The sequence below is a fragment of the Talpa occidentalis genome, unplaced genomic scaffold (genome assembly GCF_014898055.3).
Source record: "Talpa occidentalis isolate TD23 unplaced genomic scaffold, MPIMG_talOcc4v2.1 talOcc4.12, whole genome shotgun sequence".
Lineage (NCBI taxonomy): Eukaryota > Metazoa > Chordata > Mammalia > Eulipotyphla > Talpidae > Talpa > Talpa occidentalis.
Genome location: NW_023601212.1, coordinates 66482701 through 66496567, shown reverse-complemented (window position 1 = coordinate 66496567; position 13867 = coordinate 66482701). Strand labels below are relative to the sequence as shown.

At 40.9% G+C, this 13867-nt stretch overlaps 1 protein-coding gene across 1 annotated transcript in view; it reads right to left on the bottom strand.

Moving 5' to 3' along the window:
* Positions 1–8341: 8341 nt before the first annotated feature.
* The window catches only part of NUF2 (NUF2 component of NDC80 kinetochore complex), a 28694-nt gene continuing 23168 nt past the window's right edge, over positions 8342–13867 (bottom strand). The window contains exon 14 of the mRNA XM_037506601.2: positions 8342–8996. Coding sequence (XP_037362498.1) covers positions 8868–8996 — 129 coding nt within the window. The 3' untranslated portion in view covers positions 8342–8867. The remainder of the gene's footprint in view (positions 8997–13867) is intronic.

Genomic DNA, 13867 nt, shown 5'->3' with positions numbered 1-13867 from the left:
GACTGTGCTTTTAAGGGTGGCGTCACGGGGACACCAGCAGAAGCTGAAAGAGAAGCCGAGAAAGAAGCAGCGGAAGCTGAGAGAGAAAGGCTGGAGAGCCCAGATAGAGTGAAGACTTACTGGGGGCTGGGAGGCCTACGAGTCCCCCAGCACCATTGCCTGCTGTGTACCGGATAAATCCCAATAAAAAGACCTGCAAAAAGCCACTGAGGACTCCGACTCCTCCTTTACCCAGTCTGCATGGGATCCTAGAAAACCTGCCCTGTGTCCAGTCCTGCCTCTACACAATGGCTATGTTAATCTCTTCTATCCCCTCCTCTTTGTGAGCCAGATTTCTGGTCTTGTGGCACACCTCCTTTCCAGTTTTTTTTTTTTCTATTCTTGTCCTCCATCATGTGCACTAAGAAAGATATAAGAAAAAAATTATAATGTGTATCAAAATTTTAAAAAATTAGGAAGCAACTTACACATCCTTCAATAGGAGTATATGATATAGTCATACAATGAACACATACTGTACAGAAGTGAAAATGAAACCAGAAGATCCACACATCTAAACAGGGACCTAGCTCAGAAATATGCTTATTCCTTCACAAATATTTGAATGTCTCCTCAGTATCAGGCAGGCACTGTTCCAGGTGCTGTGGATATAGTTGTGAAGAAAACAAAGTCATTACTCTTAAATGCTTCCATTCAGGAAAAAAAAAAAAGCCACTTGCAGAAGAATATGGAAAAGCATGCCATTGAAAGTTTGAAACATGCAACAATACTACCCATTGTTAGGGCAGATTCATATAGGCGGTAACAGTATAAAGAAATTCATGAAAAAAATGTTTCAATTTCAGGACAATGGTTCTCTAAGTACAGTGAGGGGCTTCTCATCTGGAAAACTCTAGAAAGGGTTTTGATTGTACAACAAATGTTTTCTTTTTTAAGTGTGGTGATGGCACATGCATGCTCATCATTATTCAGTGTAGTAGCCTTGTAGATTTCTAAAATGACATCCCTTTCTTAAAGGGAAACCCGTCTTTGTGTTCAAAAGTCATGTACAGATTTTGATGATTAAATGTTACAATCGAATAAAAAAAAAAAAAAACAGAACGTCTGCTTGACATTCTGAATATCAGAATAGATGCAACCTGCTCAGGACAAATTAATCACATTGCCATTCTGCTTACACTGAAAACAGTGCTCGTGCTGCGATTTGCTAGCGTGCCACAAAAACATAACTTTCATTCATGTTCAGGTTAGGATTTCTGGGCTAGTGTAAGGGCAGGACCTGGCCACAGAGCAGGTTTTCTGATCCCATGCAGACCGGGTAAAGGAGGAGTCAGAGTCCTCAGTGGTTTTGCAGGTTTTTATTGGGGTTCAGCGGGTATGTGGCAGGCGGGGGTGCTAGGGGGCTGGGAGGCTGGCAGTCCTCCCAGCCCCCAGCAAATCTTCACTCTATCTGGGCTCTCTGGCCTTCTCTGCTTCTGCTTCGGGCTTCTTCTCTTTCAGCTTCTGCTGCTGCTGGCGTCCCCGGAACGCCGCCCTTAAAAGCCCAGTCTCAGCCCAAGTGAATCCCATCTACCTATGCCCACACCCTACTCCAGGTGCCCGCCATCAGGCATGCATTCAGGACTGCAAGGATCCATCATCTATCCTGATGGCGGGAGGGCAGAAAAGCCTGACATTTTTCCTTACCCTACCCCCTCAGGGTTTTCTGCCATATAGTCTTCATATGTACAATTTTGTCTCTTAGCAAACACAAACAATGCAGCCATGGCCCACAAAAGCAAATACATCGCAATATAACAAAATACAACAGAACACAAATAAGTCCAGGCAGGGCCCCAACCTAGTTGAAAAGACAATTATTGGTACCAGCAGATGAGCCACCAAATCTGCTGCCGAAGGCACTGCTCATACGAGGGAGGGGAAATCACACACGGCATCTGCTATAACACACCAGGAGCCGTCAGGCTTCCTGGCCTTCTCTGGCTGTAGTCTCGGCTACAAGCCACACACCGCATCCACCCCAAGGATGCACTAGCTCTGGGATTGGCGATTCTATTCTGTTGGGGGTAATCGCCAACCCTCAGGGTTTCTGTCTGCTGTCACTCCAACACTCGGCCTTCATAGCCACCAATGCTACTCGCAGACCCCTGCACTCAGGCCAACCCACTGCACAAGCACATGGGTCGGGGATCCAAACTCTACATTTGGCTTGGGCTCCACCCCCAGCCACGTTCCCCACCCGTCCCCCAAGGACGGGTTCCTCAGATCCTCACTCTCACTCAAGAATGAGCAGGGCATCACCCACAGGTGATTTTACGAGACTCACTGGTCTTCAGCATACCCAGGATGCTTAACAGCCGCTCAGGGCTTCCCAAACTTAGCATCAGCACCAGCTTTTGCCTTCTGAGTTGGCTTTTCTCCTCTGCCTGGCTGCTGGGCATACCCAGGCTGCTTTTGGCCATCAAGGCCCACCGGCCACCCCCAGATTCTCAGAAAAACATAAGCTGCCAAGGTCCTCTGCCTTCTGGCAGGATTGTCAGTCCAGTCCATCAGTCCAAGTCCATTAGGCGTCTCCCTGCCATCAGCACCGGCGAGCTCTGAATCGTGGTCCTCTCTTCCTGACGATTCTTGCTGCCCCAGGAGTCATTGGCTGGTCCTCTCGGGCATCTTCTCCATGTGAAGTCTCATCCTATAGCTTCCGGACCTTGTCCATCTCCTGTGCCGCCGTGGTGCCTCCAGCGTTGTCACAGGGAAACAGTCTGTTACTCCTTAGTCCCTCCACGTCTTCAGAGGGCTCCATACCCATCTGCATGGATCATCCTGCCGACTACACCAATTGTAAAGGCAGGAAGGACCACTGAGCAGGTTTTCTGATCCCATGCAGACCGGGTAAAGGAGGAGTCAGAGTCCTCAGTGGTTTTGCAGGTTTTTATTGGGGTTCAGCGGGTATGTGGCAGGCGGGGGTGCTGGGAGGCTGGCAGTCCTCCCAACCCCCAGCAAATCTTCGCTCTATCTGGGCTCTCTGGCCTTCTCTGCTTCTGCATCGGGCTTCTTCTCTGGGCTTCTTCTCTTTCGGCTTCTGCTGCTGCTAGCGTCCCTGTGACGCCGCCCTTAAAAAGCCCAGTCTCAGCGCAGGTGAATCCCATCTACCTATGCCCACACCCTACTCCAGGTGCCCGCCGTCAGGCATGCATTCAGGACTGCAAGATCCATCATCTATCCTGATGGCGGGAGGGCAGAAAAGCCTGACATTTTTCCTTACCCTACAGCTAGGATCCTAGGTCAGATGTTAATAATTCCTTAATAGACATTCACTTTCAGCCAGGAAAAAGAAAAAACAAAACAACATGGAGACTTTTTGGAAAGTAGCAACAAAGAGTGATTTTAGGTGTGTTTAGGGGAAACTTCACAATTTATACTTACAACCATGATTTCTAGCCCTCTGCCACTGCACCAGTGATGACCAAGCTCAGGTGATGGTCTGTTTAAAGGACTTTGAGGGGACATGTCTGCTGGGGTTGGTGGCAGCAAGACTACCTTGGAGGGCCTTGGGAGGCTCTTGAGAGACAGTCAACTATTTGGGGTGTGCTGTGTAGCTGTCAAATCACTGGTCTCATTCTGTGAGTTACTAAGTGAAGAAGGAAGCCTAACTGTGTGTACAAATAGAGCTGCATGTAGCACATGTGTATAAGGAGAACAGCCAGTCTGTTCCGCTGGGAGCTGAGGGGTTTCCGGGAATGTGGAATATTCTCTGCTGAAGCTGAGATAGAAATGCCTCTAAGAAAAATGGAAAATTAATGAGAGAGCCTACCAAGGGCAGCCTATTACACCTTTGAATATGGTGTCTTCATTTGTTCATCAAATATTCGTTTCCATCTAGTATGTGCTAAGTTCTGTAGCTACCAAATTATGGTTTCTGGCTTGAAAAAAAGCACTTATAGAAAGTTGCCTTGATTACCTAAGGACTGATTTGCTCTCCCTAGTAAAATGCAAGTTCTAAGAACTTTTAAAAAGACATTAATGTTTTTATAAGGTTTTACTTCTTCAAATTGAATCTGAAATGTGGCTTTAAGCATCTCAGTATTTTCTGAGTCCTTGTCTGGTGAAACATCTGATAGCAATAAACAACTAGTATTCTAGTGAGCCGTCATAATCATGGACACAGTGGGGTTTTTTTTTTTTTTTTTCTGGTTACATTCTATTCTTTCAAACTGAAAATTCACCTCAGCCCTGCTGCAGCCATTTTTATCACCTCTATTTCTTGGATTAAACTGCTAATTATAGCCATTTACAAAGAGTCTGAATAGTTTACATTTATTTTCTGGTTTAATCTTGATAACAACTTTGTGAAGTAAAGGCTAATGTAAACCTTTATTTATGAATGAGGAAACTGAGGCTCAGTGCCATTCTGTAATATGCCTGGTTCACACAGTGGGTGAATAGCAAACATGGATTACAAGGTGCGCTCCAAACCTACATTTTAACGACTGCACTAAATACCTCATCATTATAGTTGCTAAGCACAAGTGCTTGACTCTGTGCTCTGCGCCATGCCAAGCATCTTACCTCTGGCATCTCAGGTTTGAAGGGCAAAGAACTTGGTGATGAGAGACAGGAAGGGTTGTCAGCTGCTATTCACAGTCTGGAGTCCAGCAGCATCAGTGTCACTTATGAGCTTTTTGGAAATGCAGGATCTCATATTCCACCAAGAGCAATGAATATGAATTCTTATTTTAACATGATCTCCAGGTGACTTGCAAGCACACTGATGCTTGAGAAGCTGCCATAAACCTGTGGATAAGCCTAGGCCCAGCAGTAGGTGGATGCTGTGGATTCTTCCCCATGTGGAAGCCCCAAGCCAGCTTTACCTGGTGAAGCATCAGCTTCACCTGGAAACTTGACTGACACTTGACTCATCCCAGAGTAAGAAACTGGGGCAGTAATATTTTAATCCTCCCTGTCATTCTGCTGACCCCTGAAGTTTGAGAACCCTCTTGCCAGTGTCCTGCAAGCCTTACACCTGTGCTCCAGCCAAAAGAGGAGCCGGCAGTGACACCCTGTGGAGTCCAGGGAAGCCTACACGTTATTTTGAATACCTGCTTTTTTCCCTGGTAAGAGAAAACCATGATGATCTTTGTTCTTTGCACTAAAAACACAAAGTTGATTTCTTCCCTTTATAAACTATCTGCTTTAGGGTCTAGTGCCCATTTTGTTCAACACTAGATCGTGTAATTCAGCAAACATTTATTCAGTCATCACCAACTAGGTGTAAAGGGTTGCAAAATAGGTAGTGTGCAAGATATAAAGCATATCAAATTGGTCTCCCGAGTAATATACTCACAGTTGTATTTATAATGACACCATCTACGATTTGCGTATGGACTGTGTGACAGGTACTATGTCTTAGAGGTACCGATATATTTATTCCCGTTTTATAAGGAGGAAAACAACGAGGACTGAATCTAATTTATGCTTTTACTCATTCAGCCTCCATTCTTAAAGTGTTCCCCAAGGATCACTTGTCAGTCATTTAGTGGGCTTGTTTCAAGTACAGATTTGCAGAGACCCACCCAAAGAAGGCATGTTTAACAAATATTCCAGGCAAACTGTACACATGCTAGTTTGAGAACTACTGTACTTTGCTATGCTGCCACCATCAAACATTTCAGATCATAAGGCTCTAATCTTGAAGTGGGTTAGTATAAAAGGTTTGTAAAGAGCAAGGAAAAGTGATGATCAAATTTGTTTTAGGAATGTCTATGTAGTGGCAGTTGGAATAGACTAGAGGAGGTGGAGGTAAAGTAAGAAAAAAAAATCATACCTGATGAAAAGAATGGCACAGTGAAATCAAGGTCAGGGGTGTTCCAGGTTTATTCCCTAAGTGACTTGCTCATTGTTGCCTGGGGATCTCAAATTCTTGTCTCAGGAAAATTCAGTAATAAGACTTGCATGGAATATGAGCTAGAAATCCTGAACCTAATACTAGAATAACAGAGAAAATAATCTAAACAAGATAGTAACATAGTCTCAGAATTGGAGTTTTGGGATGAGTCAACCTTTTAGCAAAATATTAAAAAAAATGAAGATATCATTTTGAATCTATTTTGACTCTAAACAGATTGTCTCTAAGTTCTGATGCTTTTTTGTTGTTGTTGTTTGAGTTGTTACTATCACTTTAAAATTTTCAGCTTTGAGGTTCCAAATCTTAAAATGGAGTTATTCTAGCATTTGGTTATGCAGGTTGTGTTATGCCCCCTGGTGGCAATATGGATAGGAAGATGAGACATGTATTTCAATCAGAAGGAGAGAGCCAACTTAATTGAAGTACGTGGCAGGTCCTGAATTTGAAATGCAATTTCATATAAAACTTTTCTGATCTTACTAAAAATAGGAAATACCCTGTTAAACTAAAATCAGATGTATTAACTTAGCCTGCAAGGTGCATATTTCAATTTCCCTTGCTTTGTCATAAAATGGATTAGCTCCTTGAAATATGTCAGCTGAACTTGAAATTAAATATTTGCTCTACATATAGCTAAGTAGCTGGGCTCATAAAAGATAAAGTCTATATATGCAGAAAAGTAACTCTTGCTGGATGTAGGTAAACCTGGCCTCAATAGCTGTATTATTTGACAATGGGAGAGAAGAATAGTTATTCCTGATGTAAGCATAGTAAATAGCCACTAGGTGCTAATACTATGCTGTACTATCGATGTAAGTACTGAAAAAAAAAAAAAAAACATGGTCACTGACCTCAAGAAAAGTCCACCAGAGAGGAAGACATGTAAAAAAGTGACAATATGCTACTAATCATAGCAAAAATAACAAAATATTAAAAAAAGAATATCTGACAAAGTTTAAAAAAGGTATTAAAATTGTAGTTTGGGGCCTCCCCGGTGGGGCAGCGGTTGAGCGCTGGGTTGCAAAGCTGCCCGCGGCCTCTGCGGCGCCGGTTCGATCCCCGGCTGCTCCCCAGCCACCAGAGGAGGGTCCCACATGGTGCCAGACCAATCCTGCCACCCGCTGCTCCCCTCAGCAGTGTACTTCGGTCCTTCTGCCTGCTCTGCTCCCCGCTCTGGCTCTGGTGAATTCTCTCACCCTCCCAGTGCTTCTGACTGTACCCAGTGCATGTATAAACAATACAAACAAACAAACCAGCAAACAAATAAATAAAGCACGCCTCTATTAAAAAAAAAAATAATAAAAAAAAATAAAATTGTAGTTTGAATTGAGACTTGAAAATGAATATTTTCCACTTGAAGATACAAAGGGAAAACATTATAAATGAAGGAAAGAAATGTGCAAACCCTGAAAAGTATGACATTTCACACAGGAAAACACTGAAAAGGAACAGGCAGAGAATTAGGGAGCCAAGAAGGTGGCGTTACTGAGACAAAAGGAAAGGAGTACAGACAGGGAAGATGTAAAGAAGACTACACGTGTCTAGCGAATTTTGCTAATTTCTTGGTGATCTTACCATGTTCCGTGAATTAACATGGATAGAAGTAATGTCATGTGGGTCGGGATTAGGTCTTCTAGATATTTGGCTGTGAAAAAGAGCGGTAACTAAAGGTGGAGATAGGTCAGGGGTGGGGAGTTTAAATGTTTTAAACGAAAGAGAAGTTGTTACCCAGCCTCATAAACAGCACATTTTATGGATTAAAAGTCTTAACTATATAGAAAGTAGCAAGGAAGGGATGGGCCTTGCTCAACTTTGCATCCCAGTATTTTTCCTTGGATACCTAGATTTTTTTGTCGTCCCATTCCTAGGCTTTCCCATGTACTGAAAGCCAGGTATCAACTTACAGTAATATTTCATTCTCCCTGCCAAAGATAAAGCACCTGGAACTCCCGCGACTCAAAATACTAATGTTCCATATATGTGGAATGTCTCTCAGGCACTGTTCTACGCACTTTGCACGTTTTAACTCAATTTCCTCATATAAATGCCATGGCATCAAGACAGAACCAGACTACCACATCAAACCTTCTCTCTCAGATAATTAGTTTAGAAAGAATGGCATAGAAGAAATATTCCAGACTTATGTATCATACAGAGCACAATTCAAATTTGGCTCAGTTATTTTTTTTTTTTTTAAATAGAGGCATGTTTTATTTATTTATTTGTTTGTTTGTTTATACATGCACTGGGTACAGTCAGATGTGTGGGAGGGTGAGAGAATTCACCAGAGCCAGAGTGGGGAGCAGAGCAGGCAGAAGGACCGAAGTACACTGCTGAAGGGGGCAGCGGGCGGCAGGAGAGGTCTGCGCGCCATGTGGGACCCTCCTCTGGTGGCCGGGGAGCAGCCGGGGATCGAACCAGCGCCGCGGGCAGCTTCGCAACCCAGCGCTCAACCGCTGCACCACCGGGGAGGCCCTGGCTCAGCTATTTAACCTTACACGACCTTCAAGGACTAGTTTCATCTATGAAGTAGTAATAACAATATCTACCTAGCAGAGCTTGAATGAGGTGCAAAGGAGCCCCAGGCACAATACTCAGTGCTCAGTTAGGGTTCAGTAATGTCCAGCTCTGTGTGCCAACCAACCAACCAACAGCAGCCATGAAAGTTACAGAAAAATCACACATTTCAAATGCAGCTATTTTTGTTTTACTCCACCCAGTACTTACAACAAGGGGCAGAGTAGAGACATGAATAGTAGCACATGTTATTTTAATTATAAGTTAATAAGTCTACATTAAATGCATTATCTTGCAAAATAATAACCTGAGATAAATAAAAGTTAAATGAATCAATATTTGGCATTTCTAACACTTCCAGGAATTTCAGCCTAACTAATCCCTTCCCAAATATAAAATTAAAAGATGGCAAAGTATTTACAAAAAGACAGAATGTTGTTAATCAGGTTCACATTCTGAACATCTTCTTTTTCAGTTCCGCTGTTTTCTCATCTATTTTAGCACAACCATCTTCCACTGCCTTTTCAATGCCTTCATGGTACTTCTCCAGAGCAGCCTTCAAGTTTAGAAATATTTCCTAAGTGGAAAATGAAATAGAATGAAAATTATGCAATGCAACAACCTAAACTAAAAATGAGTTACAAGAATTCCAGTTTCATTCCTATTTATTAGTATTTTAAATCCTAAACCATCTATGTGCTTATACACCCATACACACAGTGCCTACTCTTATTAAAAATTAATTTTCAAAGTTGTACAGATCCACCAAAAAATTTGCTATTTTTTGAAGAATAAAACAGAGAATATGACAATGCTAGGATTCCAAGACATTAAGGACATATTTATAAGGAAAAAATTTTCTTTGGTAACTTCGCATGTTTACCAGATAAATACCTAGATTACTGTAAACAGCTATAACCTCTGCATTTGACTCTGACCATCAGTTAAAAGATATGTAAATAGGGCCTCCCCTGGTGGCTCAGTGGTTGAGCGCTGGGCTGTGAAGCTGCCCGCAGCCTCTGCAGGGCCTGTTTGTTCCCCCAGCTGCCAGCGAGGGTCCCACAAAAAAAAAAAAAGATATGTAAATAGATTTTATAAGTAATCTATAGGACTGAAAAATACACCAACATCTTTTAGAGTTGTTTTAATAGCATCATCAGGCCATTCTAGCGTGAATAATAATGTGCTTTCATATAAACCTATATGGATGTGCTAAGAATTAAGAAAAAATAAGAGAACAATTTTTATAGATTGAATAAAAGAAATTAATTAGCCTATTTACATTTTCATCTATCTCATATTTATCAAATGTAATTTGATTCTCTTTTATCATTTTTCTCATCTCAAAACTTGATACAAGAAGAAGGGGGTATTATGAAAGGTTCTAGCACTTAAAGATTGAAATAAAAACAGTAGGAGGGAGAAAAAGCAGCAAATTTTAAGTGTGGCCCTGCTAAATTTTTCTTGAATTTATAGTTTGGCTATTACTTATCTTTGTTTAAACTTTAGTGTAAATATTATGTAATGTGAACAAACTATATAGATTTGAATTTAGTAGAGTAATGAACTTATAGTTCTATAAAAGAACAACACTATTTCCAGAGACTCTTTCATGAGTGCAAGTCTGAAAACTATTGCTCTAGACTGAGCAGATATAAATAGATGCTTAAGGCTAAACATGTAATCCAAACAAAACAGAAGAGTGTGTTTAGATTTCCAAGATTTAATCAGGTATCAAATTATTACAACTAATAGAGAATATGAATCAATAGGGAAATGTCAAAGATTTTTGAAAGCTTTATATCTTAAATCTTGTAGGAAAACTAAGGTGAATTAGTTAGCTTATAAACACCATTTTGTAAAAACTCAGCACATTCTGCAGCTATAGATCAATTTAACTTCCTATTGTTACAGGGGCATATATTTATTCATACACAAAAGAAAGCTAGGCCCTCCCTGATTGTGCAGGGGTTAAGTCTCAGTGCTATCACTTCTATGGCCTAAGTTCAATCCCCAGCCAGGGAGCTAACCCACATGGTGCAGCAGACCTCTCCTGCCTCACCCGCTGCTCCCCTCAGCAGTGTATTTCAATAGATCTGCCTGTTCTGCTCCTTACTCTGTCTCTGGTGAATCCTCTCACCCCCTGCACCTCTGGCCTATACTCCAGTTCTTGTATGCATAAATAAATAAAATAAATCTTTGAAGAAAAAAAAAAGCTGAATAAATGTGGTAGAAAGTTATTATTCATGAGAAACTATTAAAACTATGTATGGCTAAATAAAGATACACAATCTGCAAATATCTAAGCCAACCATTTTAATGGACCCAAAGGAAGAGTTTCCTCTTCCTTCAGGAAGAGGAAATGCTCTCCAGAAGGAATCAAATCCTGCAAGTGTTACAATGAATGAATGAATGAATGAATGAATGAAATCTGAAAGCCCAATTCCAGGGGCACGTTCACAAAAGCAAACCAACACATGAAGTTCTAAGCCAGCACTCACAGGATGTTTCATGGTAACAGATCTCAGCCTTCACAAATGCCATATATTTTAATTCTCAATTAAATCTATAGTCAAATGGAAATTTGTAATATTAATTCATGTATAAATGACAAATAAGTCAGTCTTATTGTGATGGCTTCATTGAAGTTAAACATTTCTAAACTCAAAGTCTTGTTCTCTGGTGTCTGATATAGTGACCACCTTTAGGCAAATCACATGAAGAGCTACACGTCCATCAGCTTCACCACCACTCTTCAAGGGCTCAGCAGTCACAGGTTCTTAGTGGCTACCATACCTGAAGTACACAAAGGTCTTACTCAAAAACTAATGCTGGAGGGCCTCCCTGGTGGCGCAAGGGGTTAAGACACAACCTATAAAGCTATCCGCAACCTCTCTAGCACGAGTTTGATCCCCCGGCCAGCCAGGGAGCAACCCACATGGCACAGCAGACCTCTCCTGACTCACCCGCTGCTCCCCTCAGCAGTGTGCTTCGGTCGATCTGTCGTTCTGTTCCTCACTCTGTCTCTCGTGGATCCACTCACCCCCCCCCCCACCTCTGGCCTGTGCCCCAGCTCTTGTATGCATAAAATAAATCTTAAAAAATAATTCTTAAAAAAAAAAAACTAATGCTGGAAATGGTGATCTAGGCAATTATCTCACTTTTCAAATCAGAGAAATTTAAGATTATACAATATACAGGGAGTTTGACAAGCCAGTGTAGCCATTTATCCAACAAGGATGTATTAATTCATCAATCAAATATTATTGGGTACTTTTCATAAATAGCACTATAAGCATACAATAGACAATAGATGAACCAATCATGCTTTCTACCCTGAAGGAACACATAATCCAGACCAAATTGGATACTAAGCACTGGAAATATGGCTAGTTCAAATATGGAGCTAAATTTTTAATTTTATGTCACCGTAATTAATTTAAACTTAAATCTAAGTAGCCACATGTTACTAGTAGATGACCCATAAACAGTACAGATCTAGATTATTTGGTATAGACTTAAGTGCTATATGGCACTTGAGAGAGGAGAGAAATCAAAGATATCTAGGAGAGGTAAGAGAACTTAAATATTGGATATGACTAGCTTAGATATGAAATGGTGGAAGTCCAAGAAGGCAGGGACCATCCTTCCCAGTTTACAACTTATTCTGAGAGTCAATGGGTAAGTGAACATAGGAAAACAGGAGCTCCCGCTAAACAAGAAAGTGTAATGATGAAAATGGTGTTGCAGCAGGTTAAATTTGGCAGGATTTAGCATTCAGGGTGGATGTGATGCAGAGAATCTTGTCAAAGAAGAAACTTAGCAAAATTTTATAGTTTTCACCGCAATCCACAAGTATTACAAAATTATATGCCAAGAAATATGAATAGAAAGGGGGTCATTATATAGGGAAACCAAATGAGGGATCAGGAAAAATAACAATAGTAACAATAAAAAAACAAAACTAGCAGGCAACCATAAATAAGAGACATTCTGCGAGGGAGGGGGAGGAAAAGGGATCAAAACAGGAGAGAAGAGCACAAGGAACTACGGTGATGGTTCATGGGTGAACTGGTGGTGGGATATTTACGGGGAATACATAATGATGTAAAAGATATGAATTAAAAAAGAAGGGGTAATTATGAACAGTAGGGATGAGTTTAAACAGGTTGTAACATTAACTTGGTGACTGTCTGATGTCAGGATGATCTAAAGCAAGTACAAAATTTCAGTTCTCTAATGAAAATGTCTTTGAAGAATTAGAAGACCTATACTAAGAAACTGAGTGAAAGAGAGGAAAGAGATGGGGAAGGGAGAGAGAAATTCGGGGAAAGCAAGAGGAAAAAAAGAGGAGAGATGCTGGAAGATGTAAAATGTAATTTTATAACTCTGTGATAAGCCAGCTCATTGAAAACATCCATCAGGCAGTTAAAGAGTAGAGCTGAGGAGAGTGGTAAAAGGATTTTTTTAAATTATCTAAATAAAAGTGGTAATTGAAACTAGAGAGATGAAATTATCTATGGGAAAGAAAATTTAATAGAAAGGGGCTATGAAGATGGTTAGGATCCCACAGAATTACATAAAGAACAATCTGGCAATCTTCACATGTACTTTCATTTTCACGGAGGATGACTGTGAAGTAAGCTAAAGGTAAGTCTTTGACCAAATGTATCTTGATTACACCACAGGTTTTAGGGACCTCCTGAGCTGTTTTGGAACAAATGGCTATCACAGCATAGCATAAAGATATGGTTAGAAGAGCCTAGCAAGTTGAACAACTGTATCTGAAATTTAGACCAGTAGTTCTATAGTAGTAAAGGAAGAAATACAATAAAGCAAAGGGCCTGGGGTCTATTCAATATTGTATCTTGAAGAAAAAGTCATGCTGATCAAGTGTGAGGTGACCCAGCCATGACAAATAAGTAATGAGAACAAAACACAGATTTAAACTGATCTTGACATTTTGAAAACTAGGATGATATAAGTAAAATGAAACCCAAAAGAAAGAATAATAAAATTCTGAATTTAAAGGGCAAAGAAATAGTTGCATTAATATGATGAAAACATTTTAACTTGGCAGAACCACATGTAAAAAAGAAAGGGGTCCTTTAACAGATGTCAAGCTCAAAGCCAAGGGTAAGACACTGCTGCTAAAAACCGAACCCTATTTGACACTTTAGGCCAAGTGCTTTGGGGCTGGTTGTGCCATTATTTGAAAGACGATGTTCAGTATTGAATCCTACACTTTAAGCAGAATAATGGTATGCAGGAAACAGAGGAGAGAGGACAGTAAACAGAATAGTAATGAATCTGAAAATTAAGCTATATAAAGAATGGCTGGAAAACTGGGACTAATTAACCCAAATGAGAAGGCTGAAAGAGCCCATGATCATTATCCTCAAATGTCTGAAGTGTTATTAAGCAGAAGAGGGTATAGATTTGTTCCAG